At 40.0% G+C, this 19163-nt stretch overlaps 1 protein-coding gene across 6 annotated transcripts in view; it reads right to left on the bottom strand.

Annotated features, from left to right (window-relative positions):
- The window catches only part of RNF170 (ring finger protein 170), a 39773-nt gene that overhangs the window by 11923 nt on the left and 8687 nt on the right, over positions 1-19163 (bottom strand). For 5 of the 6 annotated variants that reach the window (XM_055143562.1, XM_055143568.1, XM_055143571.1 and 2 more), the window contains 3 exons: positions 8090-8165; positions 5918-6026; positions 1307-1380 (listed from right to left, as the gene is read on the bottom strand). In XM_055143562.1, coding sequence (XP_054999537.1) covers positions 1307-1380; positions 5918-6026; positions 8090-8165 — 259 coding nt within the window. Of the gene's footprint in view, positions 1-1306; positions 1381-5917; positions 6136-8089; positions 8166-19163 lie in introns of all 6 variants that reach the window. The other variant, XM_055143575.1, reaches the window with a different exon arrangement.

Raw genomic sequence — 19163 nt, 5'->3', positions numbered from 1 at the left:
CATACCTACATGTACATACCTAACAGTACATATTATTTTATTATATAAAGTCTAAAACAGGACTAAATGAAAACATCTTAGAGGTGTCTACTAAGTTAATAAAATGGGGGACCACCCTACCCATTATACTCATTTCAGCTCCAAGATTTGTGTTTTGAATTGTTGCCTTTGGGGGCTGAAAGATAGCTCAACAGGCTAGTATGCATGTTTTGCCTGGAAGAACTCTGTGGTCAACCCCTGGCACCTCATGATCACCCCAGCAAGACTGAGAATGACCCTTGAGCACAGAGCAGGGTATGGCCTAAAAACAAAAACAGCTGCCTTTCGGAGTCAACAAAGACATCTGCTTTGCATACATGCAGGCATTTATTTTAGGAAAAAGATAAATATGAAGAAAATAATAAAAACCTATATACAACAGACAAATGTCCTATTTTACTATGTTTACTAATTTAAAAAACTAAAAGTAAAAACTTAATTTTGCTATATTGTTCAGCCATTGGTTTTACCAACTTTTTGAAGAAACTGAAAAAAATGCATATCTCATTTGTGCTCATATTTAAATTAACAACATTAAAAAATATATATTTGCAAAAATTAAAAATTTACTATGCCCTTCCAGAGACAGATACTCTTTCATAGCTGATTCCATTTTGGATATGTATTTACGTCTCAAAAAGGAAACATCTGAAAAAATTTGTTGTCTTGAACCTCGCTGGAAAGACAGATTGAAAAGAAATTTCTTGCTGTTTTCTGTTTGGGGGCCATATTCAGCAGCACTGCCAGAAGGCTCAGGGGACCTTATTGGGTGCCAGGGACTGAACTCAGGTCGTCCAAGTGCCTTGCTCACTTGCACTATCCAGCCCCTAAAAATAAATTTTAAATGAAAAACAGAGGCTAGGAATATAACTTAGACAACAGCACAAATGCTGGGTGTGTCCACTATTAAACAGTTTTAGGTGGATCCTGGAGATCAGAAACAAAACAAAACAAAAACACTTTTAATGGTATTTGTACAGAATGGGGGCTTGATTGGCAAGTCCCGCTATTTCTTTAGAAATTTTTTTTTCCAATTGTATTTTTACTATAAATGATTTCAAACATAAGGCCCCCTTCTGAGGTGTCTTAAAGGCATTTTTAAGAAAAATTTTTTAAAATATCATAAAAATATCATAAAAACATAAAAATATCATAAAAAGCCTTGAATAAATGAGGTTCTGCTAAAAATCAAAATAATTCAAATTAAAGTCATTATAAAATTTTATAAAATGAGCTGTAACAAATATTTTCTGGATATAAATATTACCGTTTGTCTACAGATTGGGCAACTGATTGCCCCAAGCCATGAACCATATCGCCAGTATGCAATAATGCAAGTACCTAGTCGGGGAAAAAAAACAAAACATTAATATCAATGCCTTAAAAAACAATATATCCTGAGAAACATTCAATATTAAACTATTTTTACTTCAATCAATTCTTTAGGCACATTCAAATTTACTAACAATTCCCAGTCACTGAAAAATACTTTTTTAAAAATTAACATATTTTTTATACAATTAAAAGCAAGCATGAACTGTCTTGGTACTGAATACTGAGTTCAATATTGATATTTTAATAGGACACATTAAATTTCCTATGTATTATACATTTAATAATCATTATTAAATATGTAAATATTGCTATATTTACATATTTATAATCATATATATTACATATTATATAATCAACACATCACAGCATATATTGTTTCAGATTTATTATGTCTGTTACAAAAACATCTTTTTTTTTCTGAGCTTAAAAAGCCAGACTACTACATTATCATCCAACAGTAAATAAGAGCAAATAGCCAAAGGATACGAAGAAAACAAGCTATCTGCTCTAATTAAGCTTATAATCCAGTTCAACAACTGATTCAACTTTTGCACTGGACAGATTTTATTCCTCCACTTGAAGATTTGAAGCTATGAGTGACAAAACTATGAAAGGTGGGCAAAAGAACCAACAAGTCTGTAGACCTAAAAAAATAATAGATCAACTTTGTATAAGCACTGAAGTACAATATTATTTGTATAATAAATGAAGAAGGAACCAAACCAGCAATAAAGAAGCAATTTTAAAAACTGCGATATTTAATGGAAAACTGCTTTTCTTCTCTATAGATACTTGTTCTCAGATCATGCAGCTGGCCTGTCTCTTTCATACATTAAGGATCATTGCACACATCCTCTTCGCCTAGTTTAGCCTTCCGTGTTGCTTATTCTGGTTCTTCCAGATTGAATAAGTATCCAAAATTCAGAGCAAAACACTGACAAGTTGTGGATACCAAGGAACATACTTAAATCAACCACAAAGTAGTTAGTTAAACCTTAAACTGTTTTTATTTTTTAATACGGAAGCAGTGGAAAATGGAAGAATTCAATAGGATGCACTACTGATTAACTTGTAGGAGAGAAAGAATTTGAACTGAAGTTTGTAGGACAGGGAAAAGTTTAGATAGGGAGAAAATGGAGGCAGAATGTAGAGCATATGCCAAAGGCAGAAATACATGAGAAGATTCTGAACAAACCAATGAGTCAAAGGACAAAGATAGTTAAACTATATTAATTACAGTAACTGTCAGAAAAAAAAAAACAGCTCAACTTAAAGATGAATTTAGAAGTTAAACAATATTTATCTGATTTATTTTTTCTCTTCAGAATATTGTATTAGGTAACATTTATTGTGAGCACTCTAATTCCATGTTGAAATTGATGAGAGGAAATTTTTTTTTATAAATCTGTTGGTATTATTGCTATATATGATGCCTTTCATTTACTTGTCTTTTTACTCCAAGCTAAATATGCTTTAACAATATTAACTTTTATTTTATACAGATAAATAAACAAGATCATGCTAGACAGTGACTCATTTACATGAGCTATGAGATTGCAAATTCTGTTTATTTGTAAAATGGAGTAAGACCTCATAAAACTGCGGGAGAATTAAATAAAATAATGCGGGTTACAAATGCAAGTAAGGTGAAATCTACTTAACTCACTTAAAGGAACAGTATAAGTACAATATATAAGAACCAAGACAAAGTGCTCTTGAAATACATGGTATCAATGTTCTTGGATATACTATATTTCAACGTACTACTCAAAGAACACATTTCTGTTTATTGAGAAGTTGAATGACTAGGCTTTATTATTTTTAGATTTTGTGCCACACCTGGCATGCTCAGGACTTACTCCTAGATCTGCACTTAGGGAACACTCCTGGCAGTGCACCAAGACCATATATGGTGCAGGGGAAAAAAAATCTCTGGAAGATCAGGAAAAATGTCCACGGGTAGATTGAATCTGGGTTGGCTACGTGCAAGACAAGTGCCCCATATGCTGTACTATCTCTCCAGCCCGACTAGTTTTGTTTTTTTTTAAATTTTGAACCTAAAGACAGTTAATGAAAGTATCTAACAAGTAGAATATGATGCAATCTACCCTATTACCTCTGACACAGTGGTAAAAATCAAGAACACAATACATTTTGATTGAGTGGGTCCCCTCAACGAATTTCCTAAGCTTGGATTTACAGAGCTCACCCTGCCTGCAAATTCTTACTGAAATCTAATTTTGATCTGGTGTACTGTGTTATAGAACAATATTGCCATAACAGGACTCAGAACAAGAGTGCCCAATCGATTAGGAGTATCAAAGATTTGAAAAGGAAAAAGTGTTTTCTCTTAGCTATTTTTTTTTCTTTTTGGGTCATACCCAGCAATGCACAGGGGTTATTCCTGGCTCTGCAATCAGGAATTACTCCTGGCGGTGCTCAGAGGACCATATGGGATGCTGGGATTCGAACCCGGGTCGGCTGCATGCAAGGCAAATGCCCTACCCACTGTGCTATCCCTCCAGCCCATCTCTTGGCTATTTAATTCTACCAATCTAATCTCATAATATCTTGCTGTTCATTCGTATCTCTAACAGAATAAAGACAGATACTCAAGCAAGTGTTCTATAATTTCTTAGCTACTTAGGCAAAACTTTTAGGGAAGCAGTATAGTAAACTGAGCATTGAGTTTGAAATCAGCCCTAGTTTTATGGTTCTATCCCTTAGCTGCTGGTCAGCCTTTGTGAAAATTCTTAGTATCGCTGAGCCTATTTCCTCATCTGTGGAATTAGATAAAAATATATGTCAAGAGTGTGACACACATGTGATCACTGATCCTCCTTAGTCTTATTATTTCCTATGAAATCTCTGGAAGAAAAACAATATCTGGAAGGTCAGGAAAAATGTCCAAGGGTAGAAAACACTACTTACTAAATTATGAAATCAGTATGCTCTTCTTGAGCTACACTAAAAGCTCTAGATTTTCTCATTCTCCCTTGATGGATTATAGTTCTAATAAACATTTTAATAAATAACACTGGTTTGTTCTTCTTCTCCCGCAGGGAGCTTATGTTTACTGAGTTATGCCCACAACAGTGCTCCTGATGAACTCCCAATTCCATCAGGGCATTCCCAGTCCTGTTTCTCTTTAACCTCTCATTTGTGCTCTTCTTCCCCATTAATCACATATATCCCAAATCAGACCTTGTAACCTGTAAGTCAAATTCTTCTGAGGGTTCTGGATTGCTTTTCTCTTTCCTTATGTCCTTTGCATAGTTCACTTTAGAGCAATGTCCTTTTTTGTATAGAAAGGTGGTTAATGCTATGCTTTTGTAACTTGAGAGTTAAATAATTGTGAATAATGTTTACTCCTGGGCATCCGTCATATTTAGTTGACTTAAGCCTCAATTGCCCTTAGTTCCAAATACCCCAAAAAGGGGGTCCCGGCAAAAGACAAGGATGGGCCCTGGGCAAGTCGTAAGCTAGCTACCCAGGCATTGAAAAGGGACAGGCTCAGTGCCATAAAATGTATAATAAGAGGATGGTCATGGAACAAACTCTGTCATGACCCGAAAGAAGTACTTGAAAAAGGACTTTGTGGGGTTAGGAAAAACTAACCAGGCATGAGGACTGTAGTTTGGATATATAGTGAAACATCCCCAGAAGAGCCACCCTTTAAGATTAATACAGTTTTTACTGTATACATACAAAATGACTAGAACTATTAGTAAGAAATAATTTTAATGACTGTTTAAATGGATTACTAGCAAAGGAAAGGAGAAGACATTATGCCCTTAAATAGAATTCCACCCTCGGGGCAGATATCCTAGTGGGAATCTAGAGGACTGGAGCCCCTAGATGAGATTCTGTCTGTGGGTGGATCTCCTAGAAGAACTTCCCCTGAAGGAAGGGCTTTACATCTGTTCACTATCTGTGATGATATTCATACACACCTATGTGTAATTGCTACTCCCGAACCCTTCATGATTTCTCTATATTTAATGCTGTGAGACTTGAACAGAGGGCCACTGATTACCAACCAGGCTGTGGCCCCCATTCCTTTGCCCATCATCAGCTGGCCAAGAGGACTCCCAGGTCACCACAGGACAGTGAGCCCCCAAACAAGGACACTCCCTCACCAACACTCTTTGTATTTACTAACAGAGGCTAAGAATGTTTATGCTAACTCAGAGTAAAAAAGATCACAAGCTAAGGGAAGATCTTAGGTGGGCTCTCTGAGAGAAAAAGACTTTAGAAGGATGAATAGGAAATAAAACTAGCAAAAAATACTGAGCAACGAGGGTGTCTGAATTATTTTTTAAAACCCTGTTTAATGACAAGTTGAATAACTAGCTTTTAAACTCTCTGAACCTGCTGATACAAAATAAAAGTGACTGAAAGGGAGATCTGAATACTAGAAGCAATCTACCCTACTCATAAAACACAAAATTGAAGAACAGAAAATTAAGACTCCCTCTTGTATACATAATGTGGGTCCTTATCTAAATAGTCCATTTTACCAGGTATAACATTATTTGCTTACCACAAAAAAGATGTCCACAGTTTGTTTCAACAGGGAAGGAGGCTTGATGTAAACAGATTGGACAGTACATATCAGTGTAGAACTGCTGCCGGGCAGCAGCGGGTGCATCCTGATGAGAAAACATCCAGATACATGGCACACTTGAGGGTTGAAATGACTCTTATGTTCAGTTATGCTTAAGGGAATAGTCAGTGGAGTAGAATCATCAGGTTTTACATCTGCAATAGTTTCAGTTCTTGTAAGTTTGACAAGTTATGAGGCTGTCATTCCAGTTAAGCTACGTGGTATCTATCTACTTTCCTGAATCCACTTGAAGGATTAACCCTTGGATTTACTCAGAAGTTTCTCTTGAGAAACTCAAGAAATACATATGCTGGAAAAAAATATCACACTATTTCCCAAGGATCAGCATTTTTCCACTTTTAGTATCTTTTCATTCATACATTCCTGACAGGTATATGCAGATAAGATGTATGTCAGGAACAGAATTAAGCTGTCAGTGACTTAGTCACTTTGGAAGTAGGAAAATTTAAGACCCTAGAAGTTGAACCTAATCCTTCACAGTTTAGTAATGTTTCTCAGTTACATCACTGTGGTGATGTCAATAGTAATGTTGAATAGATTCTCCAGTACAAAACCCATCCAGAAATCAAAGGCCTACTAGAATTGTAAATGTAAATTGTAAATCAAGGGCCTACTAGAATTGTAAATTGTAAAAAGGATAAAGACTTTCTTTGTAGCATTCTTTGCAATATACTATGTAGCACTGTAGCATTGTTGTTCATTGATTTGCTCAAGCGGGCACCAGTAACTTCTCCATTGTGAGACTTGTTGTTACTGTTTTTGGCATATCGAATGTGCCACAGGTAGCTTGCCAGGCTCTGCCATTTGGGCCCGATACTCTTGGTAGCTTGCCGGGCTCTCTGAGAGGGACAAACCAGGTTGGCCGCATGCAAGGCAAACTCCCTACCTGCTGTGCTATCACTCCTGACCTAAAAAAAAGTTGCATGCTTATCTTTTAAAATACTATCAAATTCTGTTTTTTATAGCAGTGTATATCTTATAAACAAAAGTAGCTGGCATTAAAAAGTTAAAATTACCACACCCAAAAGGAGAGAGAGAGAACAAATTGCAATGCCCCGCCACAGAGGCGGGGAAGGGCGGAGGGGATGGGACTGGGGGGTGGGAGGGATACTGGGTTCATTGGTGGTGGAGAATGGACACTGGTAGAGGGATGGGCTCTCGAACATTGCATGTGGGAAAAACAAGCACGGAAAGGTGTGAATCTGTAACTGTACCCTCACTGTGACTCACTACCAAATAAATAAATAAATAAATAAGTTTAAATTACCAAAATTATTAAATATAAACCATATGACCATATGAACATATCAAAAATTTTTGTGACCCTCTATCAATAAATAACAATGAAAATCTATTTTGTGAAGCAAGTTAACTACAGTATTCTATATGGCAAGGTAATCCACTGCTGTTATACCTGGCTGGGGGAGGATGCCAGGGACTGCATTTAGGGCCTCAATCACTTGAAGTGTATGTTTACCGCTGGGCTATATCCCTGTTGTCTTTAATGGTGCAAAAGACAAAAACATACAGAACTTAAGTCTCTTGATTTTTTTCTTCATTATTCTTTGGAAATTAACTGACAAAAAAAATTATCAGTGCTGTCCAACACACTTTCAAGATAATAGATATACTGGTTCTTAGAGAATGTACCTAAATAAAAGAAAATAAGAGATAGAGGAGGAAAGTTTTCATTTTTGTCTAATTTTGTTAACTTTGGACTTGAAGAAAAAAAAGGAAAAAAAGTTCAACCCTCAGTGTAATTTCTTTGTAGTAGATCTCAGGGAAATGTATGATTTTTACTACATCTCATTAAAGCCAATGGGACAGTGGTCAATTTCCTCATAAGTATGAAACAGGAAAACTGACTTCTAAACAAGTTAAATAAAAAATGACACTCATGAAAATATTTGAATGATTAGTAATTTGCCTAATATGAAAATATATAATCTACAGAGTAACTTAAGAAAACAAAAGAAAGAAGTTCATGTTCCCAAAACTTAATTTGTGTTTTATCAGTTTCATATGTAAAGGAACAATAACCTGTACTCATTATATAAATTTACATATTTCTAAAACAAATATAAATACCTGTTCTGTTTGAAGTTGCTCCCGAAGCACCCTTACTAGCTCTTGGTTTTCTGGATGAATATTTTGATGTGCATTTCTGATAAATAAAACATAATAACAGATGAACCAGTTTTCTTTCTCGACTAATTTTCAACCTAATAGTAACTTAATAAGTGTAATTATAACATACAACTGTACTCCATATTCCAGAACTACATATTACAGGCTATCTGGTGGTTAGTACTTCTGAAATTAGCTAATTTCAGGTTATATTGGCAAAAGATGAAATCCAGAATCTTAGTAATTTAGGGATTTAATATAATTGCAAGTTTACAAATAATAGATATAGTTGAAAAATTCCTTCAAAATAAGTAATATGATTTTATATTGAACACTTTCCTATGGTATTCCTCACAACTTTTCACCTATTAAAGGCTCTGGAACAGGGCCAGAGAGACTTGCTTTGCATATGGCTGAATCTGGCCCCATCCCTGGCACCACATTATAGTACTCTGAGCACCAAGCAGTGTCACTTCTTTTAAGCACAGAGCCAGGAAGAACCCTGTGTACTGCCAAGTCTGGCCCATTCTCCCTGCACCCTCACCCCTGTGCAAGAATTTTCCCTCTGAGAACAAAACGAAATGTCCTGCCACAGAGGCAGGGTAGGGTTGTGGGGGTTGGGGTGGGGTTGGTGGGAGGGATACTGGGAACATTGGTGGAAGACAATGGGCACTGGTGGAGGGATATAAACCAAATACAAACATGAAAGTTCCTAAGTTTGTAACTGTACCTCACGATGATTTACTAATAAAAATTAAAAAAAAAAAAAGAAGAATTTTCCCTCTGGGTTCACCACTGTGAAGAGTGTATCACTGTATCACTGTCACTGTGATCACTGTCATTCCGTTGTTCATTGATTTGCTTGAGTGGGTGCCAGTAACACCTCCATTTGTCCTAGCCCTGAAATTTCAGCAGCCTCTCTTTACTCGTCCTTCCCAACGGTGCCACGTTGGAGGCTCTTTCAGGACCAAGGGAATGAGACCCATCATTTGTTACTGTTTTTACTGTTTTGGCATATCGAATATGCCTGGGAAGCTTTCCAGGCTCTGCCATGCAGGCAGGATACTCTAAGTAGCTTGCCGGGTTCTCTGAGAGGGAGAACTAGACAGTATATTGTGGATATTGGTGGTGGAGAATGTGCACTTGTGAAGGGATGGGTGTTTGATCACTGTGTGATTGTAACTCAGACATGAGAGCTTGTGACTATATCTCATGGTGAATCAATAAAATTAAAAAAAAAAAAAAGAGGTCCGGAGCTTTGTTTTATAGACTGGTGGATATGCAGATCAAAGCCCTGGCAGCCACACCCCACTGCTTCAGCCATACCAAAGACTCAATTCCACCACTTCACTAATATTCTCTGTAAAGACACCAAACTGTGAATAACTTCAGGTACCATGTGCTTGAGCTGAGAACTCTGGTGTTTCTTGGAGTGGGAGTGGGCAGCCCCCACCCCGCTACATCCAGAAGCCCCAGCAGTCACACCCACCTTCCCATATCCATTGCCATGTCACCTCATTGGCCCATACCATGGATTCTGAAGTCTCTGGACCATGCAGCCGCATGCAACACCTCCTAAATTATCAATACTGAAATTCCAATGGAAGCACACCAAATTAAATGGGAAAGTAACTGAAAAGCTAACTAAACCTGACAAACAGAAAAAGTAATATGGGGCCAAAACAACAGTACATCAGGTAGGGCATTTGCCTTGCACGTAGCAGACCAGGTTTAATCCCGGGCATCCTATCTCCTGAGCACCACCAGGAGTAATTCCTGAGTGCAGAGCCATGAGTAAACCCTAAGAATTCATGGGTGTGACCCCCCCCAATAAAAAAACACACAGAAGGCTGAACTAACAACAAACACCTTAGTATCTTAAACAAGGACTTAAAAACCTTGTGATCAGATAAAACAATTTTCACATTAAAAAAAACTGATATTTTATACTTATTGATTTTAATATTGCAGCTTTATCATCTAATCAATTTAATCTCTGGAATTGTATCAATGGAGTGACTTTTGTCTACATTAAAACAAATAAAATTTTTTTAAAAACTGGAAAATAAACAAAAGGAGCCCAAACCCGGCAGAAGGGAGGAAATAATAAAACTTAGAGCAATAATTAAATAGACAATCCAAAAGATTATTGAAACCAAGAACTGGTTCTTTGAAAAAATTAGTAAGATAAGCCACTAGCAAGACTCAAAAAGAGAGAAAGAATCCTAATTAAGTGAATCAGAAGTGAAGGGAGGGGAACATCACAACAGATACCGCAGAAATTCAATCAGAGATTACTCTGAAAATCTTTATGTCATGAAACAAGAGAACCTAGAAAAAATCGATACATTCTTGGATTCCTATAGCCTCTCAAGGCTGAACAAATAAGATATGGACAGACAAATCACTACTTAGGAAATTCAACTGATAATCAAAAGTTTCGCCAAAACAAAAAGTCCAGGCCCAGATAAATTCATTAGTGAATTCGTTCAAACCTTTACTGAGGAGCTGTTGCCAATCCTTTTTGGGCTCTTTCGTGAAATCAAAGAAACAAAAAACTCCCAGTTTCTATAAATCAAATATTATTCTGACACCAAAAGTAGACAAAAGCACAAAACATACAAAAAAAAAAATTACAGATTGATATCCCTGATGAGGAATATGCCTTCTGTGGAGAAAAGATGGCACCGATGCCGCCCAAACCTGGCTCACCATCTCACCTTAGACAGCGCGAAGCTCAGCATGCCAGGCATGGAACTCTACCTGTGATTCCTGCTTGAACTCTACGGGTGATTACTGATGGACATCACTGGCTGTTCTGTAAGATTCGAACAGAATGCCTGAGTCTGGGGGCAATGTAGGCTGAGCAGATTGGAGGAAAGATGGTGCTGACACTGCCCGAACCCCTCACGCTCTCCCGAACCTGGCTCACCACCTTGTCTAGACAACATGCAGCTCAACATGCCAGGCATGGAACTCTAAGCGTGATCCCTGCTAGAACTCTACGCGTAATTCCTGATGGACATCACCAGCTGTTTTGCAAGATTCAGACAGAATGGTGTCAGCGGGGCATGGAGAAACCTCAGCAGCAGCCACAGCATCGCTGCCTGCCCCGGCCAGGTCAAGTCGCAGCACCATCGGCTCTATGTCAGTGGTGGCAGTGCACACAGTGGTTCATTCACTGTGGGGTGCTGTCAGCCAAACACCGGGTGACCTTGGACTTGGCGCAGGTGTTCAACCTGGCACAAACCCTCCGAGATAGGGTCCTGCTCTGCCAGTTGCTCAACAACCTTCAGGCACACTCCATCAACCTCAAAGAAATCAACCTGAGGTCACAGATATCCCAGGTGCTGCCCAGAGACGCAGGCAGGTGCGTGTTTGTCAGTGTGCAGATCATTACGATGCCAGTAGTCAAAAGCTTACATTCGGTAGACTGGGAACACCTGTAAAGGTGATTAGAGGCTGCCCCAAAAGCCTCTGTCCCTCAGAGAGTTTGTTGTTCACTAGGCTACCAAGAGTATCCCGCCCACAAAGCAGAGCCTGGAAAGCTACCCATGGCATACTTGATATGCCAAAAACAGTAACAACGATGGTCCTCATTCCCCTGACCCTGAAAGAGCCTCCAATATGCCATTGGGCTACACTAGCACACAACAGGTATGAAAGGAGACATTAGTGGCACCCGCTCAAGCAAATCGATGAACAACAGGATGACAGTGATCCCTGATGAACACAGACTCAAAGATCCTCAGCAAAATACTAGCAAGTTGAATCAACAACTCATCAAAAAGATCAGACATGATGACCAAGGAGGATTCATTCTGAGGATGCAAGGATGGTTTAATAAATGCAAGTCAATCAACATAATACACTATCACTTGTATCACTTGTTATCCCGTTGATCCTCAATTTGCTCGAGCAGGCACCAGTAATGTCTCCATTTGTCTCTGTTGCGTGCTAGTGTAACCCAATGATATCTGCTCGCTCCAGGAACAGAAAGAGCCTCAAATCATTCATTCAGGGTTTTGACGAAGAAGTCTGACCATCTCATTGGTGAACGACCACACGGTTTTTTGACGTCCCGTAGAATCCAGTCGGTAACAGCTCTAGTCCAGAGGTCGTCTCTGAATCGCATTATGTGTCCAGCCCATCTGATTTTCGATGCTTGATTCTTGACCGTCGATGGAGATCGGAACTCTGGATTCCTTCTCTCACTTGAGTGAAACGTGATATTCCAAGTGAATCTTTTGATTCCTCTTTGGGATACCCGAATGACGTTCTCATCCTGTCTGCGTAGGACCCAGGTCTCTGAGGCATATGTTAGTGCAAGAAGAAGGGTGGAGTTGAATAGATGTGCCTGGAGCTGGAGGTTCTTCTTCCTCTTAACCACTTCTTCGACGTTCTTGAAGGCATTCCATGCTGCTCTCTTCCTCCTGCACAGTTCTGGCGCCAAGTCGTTCCTCATTGTAGGATAACATAGCCTCAGTAGTTTAGGTTTATTGGGTTACTCCCGTTACAGTGCTCCTATTCCTCTTTGTTTATTTGTAGCTTCTTTCTTAGTGTTCTGTTGACTTGTAAATAATGTTTTTCTCTTCTCCTTGAGTCCTTTGCATAATTTTTTTTAATTTAAATTTTATTGAATCACCTTGTGGAGGGTTACATAGTTCTCAGGATTATGTCAGTTATACAATACTCAAACACCCTTCCCTTCACCCGTGCCCATATTCCATCACCAACCACCCCATTATACCTCCCGCCCCCTCCCGCCCCCCCCAGTCCCCGCCCTTGTAAGTGATAAGTTTCACTTCGTTTACGCTTTATCTTGGTTACAGTCCATGTTTCAACACATAACTCACTATTGTTGCTAGGGTTTCCCCCCAAAAAAGAAAAGACAGTCCCACTGTCAAGGAAGCATTTGATGGCTCTCCATTGCTGAGAATGTAGAGATATTAAGTCCCGCTGTTTGTTACATAACTTTTCTATTTTTTTCCCCCCTTGTCCCGCGCCACCGAGATCACGCCTGTTTAGTAATCACCACGCTGCCTGACAAAGGGAATACAAACCAAAAAAGATGGTTATTTCCCGTCATCAGCCAGCGTGGGGCTCTGGCTTAGTTGATAGTCTGGTAGAATGTCTGCAAGCAGTTTCTGGAACCAAAAGTAATACGCTGGTATCGGCCCGGCTCAAGATTCCACCAGCGTCCCGCTGTTCCAAGTACATAATAATTTATTCCCTTGTATCCCATTCCCACGCCACCAGGTCCGTGTCAGCTTAATGGACATCATACTATGGTTAACGCCACGCCGTGTTTCTTCCCGAGAAAGAAGGATATTTCTTCTCAGCCGGCGTGGGGATATGGCTTAGTTCAGTCTATAGAGATGGCTACCACTTTGGTAGCATTCAATATTTCAGCAAAAGACTTACTATTCTTGTTAAGATTTCCCACCAAAGTCCGACCCGTTAAAAGGGAACCATTTCATATTGGTGATGATTAAATGACAATAGGTTGCGCGGCCATGGCAGCGGCCTCGCGGCTTTGAATTTCTGTATAAAGTCCAGGGAAAGTACAGCCAGAAATTACACGTCGCTACAAATTTTAACCCTATTATGGTCCCCCCAAAGTCCAACCCATTACAAAGGAACCATTTCATATTGCTGATGATTAGATGACATTAGGCTGCCGCAGCCGCGCGGTTTTGGGTTTCTATATAAAGCAGGCTGGCCGACATTTAAGCACAGAGCCATGGGGGGACGCTCCTTTCCAGCCCCGCGCGAGATCGACCCTGGAGGCAACTGAACCACTTTGGACACGAGCGGCGCCCCCAAAATGCCTCCAAACTGTGTGGTCGGAGCTTCTGGCCCAGGCGCTGCCGGCAGGGTATGGTCTTTTCTCTCTCAACTCTTTCTTTTTGAATGCAGCGAGGCAATAGCCGGTTTTTAGACTATACAGGAAGCCCGGGAAAGCCGATGGGCGGGACTTCCGGATCCGCCCTGTGCCAGCCGACATTTAAGCACAGAGCCATGTGGGGACGCTCCTTTTCGGCCCCGCGAGAGATCGACCCCGGAGGCAACTGAACCACTTTGGACACGAGCGGCGACCCCAAAATGCCTCCAAACGGTGTGCTTGGAGCTTTTGGCCCAGGCGCTGCCAGCGAGTGATGCAATTACCAAAAGAATTTTCCCTGGACTTCATATAGAAATCCAAAACCGCGCGGCGGCTATCTCAGCCGCGCGACCTAATATCTCTTGATTGTCAGCAACATGTAAATGTTCCTTTTTGGCAGGGCTTAACGTGGGGGGAAACTCCAAACAATAGTACTAATTTTTTTGTTGAAGGGTAAAAGATTGTAGCGATAGAATTTTAGGCAGAATTTTCCCTGGACTTTATATAGAAACCCTTTGCATAGTTTATTCAGAGCAAGTCCTTTTTGTATGGACACAGGAAGACTTAACAAATGTTATGCTTTTGTAACCTGGGAGTCATTTGACTCTATATGATATTTTCCTCCAGGGCATCTGTTCTCTTGACCTAAGCCTCAGCTGCCCTTACTTCCTAGCACCCCCAAGGCACCCCCGACGTGGTACAAGAAGGACCCAGGGCAAGCGGTGAGTTGTGTGCTACCCTGGCATCGAGATGGGCCTGGCCAAAGTGCCTAATGCTTAACTATAAGTTAAGAGCTTGATCATGGACAAATGCTGTCATGATCCAAACAGTGATACTAGATTTGGACCCTGCTAGGGTGAGGAATGATTAATCTGGCCTGAGTGCTGTGGTCTGAGCCTGTGGCAAGATGTTGCCAGGAGAGCTGCCTTGCAAGCCTCAATGTATCCCTTGCTATGTCCATACAAAAATAACTAGTATTAAGATGTTAATAAGTTCCTGGACTAAGGAAAAGAAAAAAACCTTAAGAGTGAGGAAGGGCTTTGGAGTGCCCTGCCCTCAGGAAGGGCTTTCTTATGTTGATTTGGCTACCTGTCTGGTTTTAGCCTAGAGGGCAAGGTGGGAGAGACAAGGAGGAGGGGAGAGAGAAGCCAGAGAGAGGCAGAGTTGAGCGTTAGATCCAGAGAGAGGCCGGAGCTGGGAGTGCGGGAGATGAGAAAGATTGAAGATTGAATAAACGGTAACTAATAGCAACCAGCTTGGTCCTCGTTCTTCCTTCGCCTGTCCTTGACCACCGGCCGTCCCGATCCAGTCCACACACTGCAGTTCCAGAGCACCGAACTCGGGTGGTGAGACAGAGCCGCCCGGAGAGCCCGCGAGTGCACTCGCCCCTCGGCGAGCATTAGTTTTTTACACCTCATGTTGAGTTTTAGACCCAGGTACACATAGCTGCTGCATTCGGAGATGTTTGTTCCATCAAGAGCAAATGGAACATCAGGGACTAGTTCGTTTTTCGTGAACATTGTCTTCGTGAGATTCAGCTGCAGTCCGACCTTTCCACACTCATGTTCGAAGTCAGCCAGCATTTGTGCTGCTTGGCTAATGTTTGGTGTTATGAGAATGATGTCATCAGTGAAGCAAAGGTGGTGTAGTTGCCGACTGTCTATCTTCACTCCCATTCCTTCCCATTCCAGCCGTTGCATGATGTTCTCGAGGGTGGCACTGAAGAGTTTTGGTGAAATGGTATCACCCTGATGAACCCCTCTCTACATCAATGATTACTTCCTTGTAGAATAGTGAGATCCTGGTGGTGAATCCGTAATACAGCTCGCAGAGGATCTTGATGTACTGAGTTTGAACGCTCTGTTTAGCTAGGGCTTCAGTCTGAACAGAATCTAAGGTCTTTAAATCGATAAACATTAGACAGAGCGGCATCTTAAACTCTCGTGAAACTTCGATGAGTTTGGCTGCTGTGTGGATATGGTCGATTGTGCTATATCACACTATAATACACTATATCAACACAGAAAGAATAAAAGCCATTTGATCATATCAATAGATGCAGATAAAACAATTGATGAGACCCAGCATCCATTCATGATATAAAGCTTTCGATAAAATGGAAATTGAAAGAACTCTCCTCAGCATAGTCAAAGACATTTACCACAGTCTCATAGCAAACATAAGACTCAATGGAGAAAAACTAAGAGGCTTCCCTCTAATATCTGGCACAAGGCAAGGTTGCCCACTCTCATCACTTCTATTCAATATAGTACTGGAAGTATCTGCCATAGCAATCAGACAAGAAAAAGGAGACAAGTTCTCATTCACTATTTGCAGATATTTTACTTAGAAAATCCTAAAAACTTATTTTAAAACTCATAGAAATAATATATTTGTAAAGTGACAGGCTATAAAATTTACATTCAAAATTCCATGATTTCCTATATGCAAATAACCAAATAGGAGAGAGAAACTAAAAATAATGATTCCATTCATAATAATACCTCAGAAAACTAGGTAATCAAGTACCTATGAATTAGCCTAACTACTCAAATAAATAAAAGAGAACACAAGGAAATGGAAACACATTCCCTGCTTATGAATTGAGGAGATTAATATTGTCAAAATGGCAATACTCTCCAAAGCATTTTACAGATTCAGTGAGGTAAGAATACCCAGACCTATATCCCATCACCACCACCATGAAAGCTTATCTACCAGCACTGTTCCAGAGACTCATAATTAAATCTTGATAGACATAAACTAGCCACAAAAATTTCTCATACAACTGTTTCCAGCTGAGAGGTCCAGGGTCATCTTGCGGGGGGAGGGAGGGCTAACTCCCTCCCTACCAAAGTTCCAGTAGCCACACTCACATCCCAAAGCCGCTGTCATATCTCCAGCTGGACAGCACAGTTAAATATCCTGGATTTTTGGGAGCATGCGGTCACAAGTACAACTGTGCAACATCTCCAAATTCTGTAATACTGACATTCCAGTAGTAGTATACCAGATTAGATGAGAATGTAAACAGAAGCCAACCAATCTCGACTAACAAAAACATTAACACAGAAGGCTTAACTTGCAACAAAAACTTAAACCCTTGGATGAGGAATTAATGTCACCATGGTGAGATACAACAATTTTCACAAATTTTCTTCTACAGAAATATGTTTCAAATATTTTATTAGCCATTTAGTGGTAACAAGCAATATAAAATAAATTACTGTGGACCTGCTATGGGGGCAGGCTTGAGGGATGGTAGGGATAATGGAGCCAATGGTGAAGGGTAGATGACAGTGGTGGTGGGATTGGAGGTGGAATATTGAAAGCCTATAACAAATCATCATAAACAACTTTGTAAACCATGGTGTTTAAATAAAGTGGGAAAAAATTAAATTAATTTTAAAAGTACAAGGACAGAAAAAAATACCCAAGATATTTTTCAAAGAATAACACCCTGAAATTCATATGGAACAATAACCATCCCACTGTACCCCTCTGAATAGTCATAGCAATCCTTGGGGAAAAGAAGATATACAGCATCATCTTCCTCCAGTTTTATGTGGACTACAAAGCAGTAATTAAAACAGCATGGTACTGGAATAAAGCGAGATCTGCAGATCAATGGAATATAAGAATTGAAAATCTAGAGACAGACCCCCAGGTAGTCAATAAATCTTCAATAAAGGAGCAAAAAAAATAAAATGCAGCAAAGAAAGCCTCTTCAGCAAGTGGTGCTGAGAAAACTGGTTGGGCACATGTTAAAAAAAAAAAAAAGAGCTCAGACATCTTTCTAATACCATGTACAAAAGTCAAGTCAAAGTGGATTAAAGGCCTCACTCTCAGGCCTGAATACATCCATGAGGTACACAGAAGAAAAACAGGCAGAAGTGTCCATACCTTAGGGCTGGAGGTGGGAGGGGTGGGCATTTGTCTGCCAACCGGGTTGGATCCCTGGCATCCCATATGGTCCCCTGAGTACTGCCAGGAGTAATTCCTGAGTGCAGAGCCAGGATTAACCCCCGAGCACTGCCTGATATGACCCAAAAAGCAACAAAAAGAACTTCCATGCCTTGAAGCAAGAGGCATTTTTTTTTTATTGAATCACTGTGAGATAGTTACAAAGCTTTCATATTTGAGTTTCTGTCTCTCCATGAGTGCACATTTTTTACCACCAATGTCCCAGTATCCCCTCCTCCATCCCATCCCTCCCCCTGCCTCTATGGCAGACAATTTCCCCCATACTCTCTCTAAAAGGGTTTTTGGGCATTATGGTTTGCAATACAGATACTGAAAAGCTATGTCATTTGGCCCTTTATCTATTTTCAGCACACATCTCCCATCCCGAACAATCACAAGAGGCATTTTTAAGGATTAAATACCCCTGATCAAGCAAATGAAAGCAAGGTAAACAAATGGGACTGCATTAAATTAAGAAGCTTCTGCACCTCAAAGGAAACAACCAGAATAAAAAGATAGCCCAAAGATTGGGAGAAGTTATTTTCCCACCACTCATCTGATAAAGAGTTAATATCCAAGATATATAAAGCATTGGTGAACTTCATTAGGAAAAAAAATCCAGCACCATTGAGAAATGGTAGAAAGATGAATACAAACTTCCTTAAAAAAATAAATACAAAAAGCTTATGACAGAATGTTCTATATCACTAATCATCAGGGAAATCAAAACAAACATGAGATATCTCATACCAAAGAGACTGGCACAAATCAAAAGAACAACCAGTGCCGGCATGAATGTGAGGGAAAAGGGGCCCTCATTCACTGGTGGTGGGAATGTGCTGGTCCATCCTTTTTGGAAATCAGTATGGACATTCTTAAAAAAACTAGGAATTAAGATTCATGACCCAGCAATTCCACTCCTAGGAATATACCCCAAGAACCCCAAAACACAATGCAGAAAAGACATCTGCACCTCTAAGTCCATTGCAGCACGATTCACAATAGCCAAAATCTGGAAACAACCCAGTGCCGAAAAGCATATAACTGGATTTAAACAACAACAAGTGTAAGAAAAGATGAAGTCAGGCGTTGTTGATACGTGGGTGAATTGGGAGAGTAGCGTGCTGAGTGAAATGCATCTAGAGGGAGAGGGACAGACACAGAATGATCACAGTCATTCATCTATGT

Source organism: Sorex araneus, chromosome 1 (assembly GCF_027595985.1).
Source record: "Sorex araneus isolate mSorAra2 chromosome 1, mSorAra2.pri, whole genome shotgun sequence".
Classification (NCBI taxonomy): domain Eukaryota; kingdom Metazoa; phylum Chordata; class Mammalia; order Eulipotyphla; family Soricidae; genus Sorex; species Sorex araneus.
Note: the sequence above shows the minus strand (reverse complement) of the source record. Positions and strands in the feature narration are given on the sequence as shown.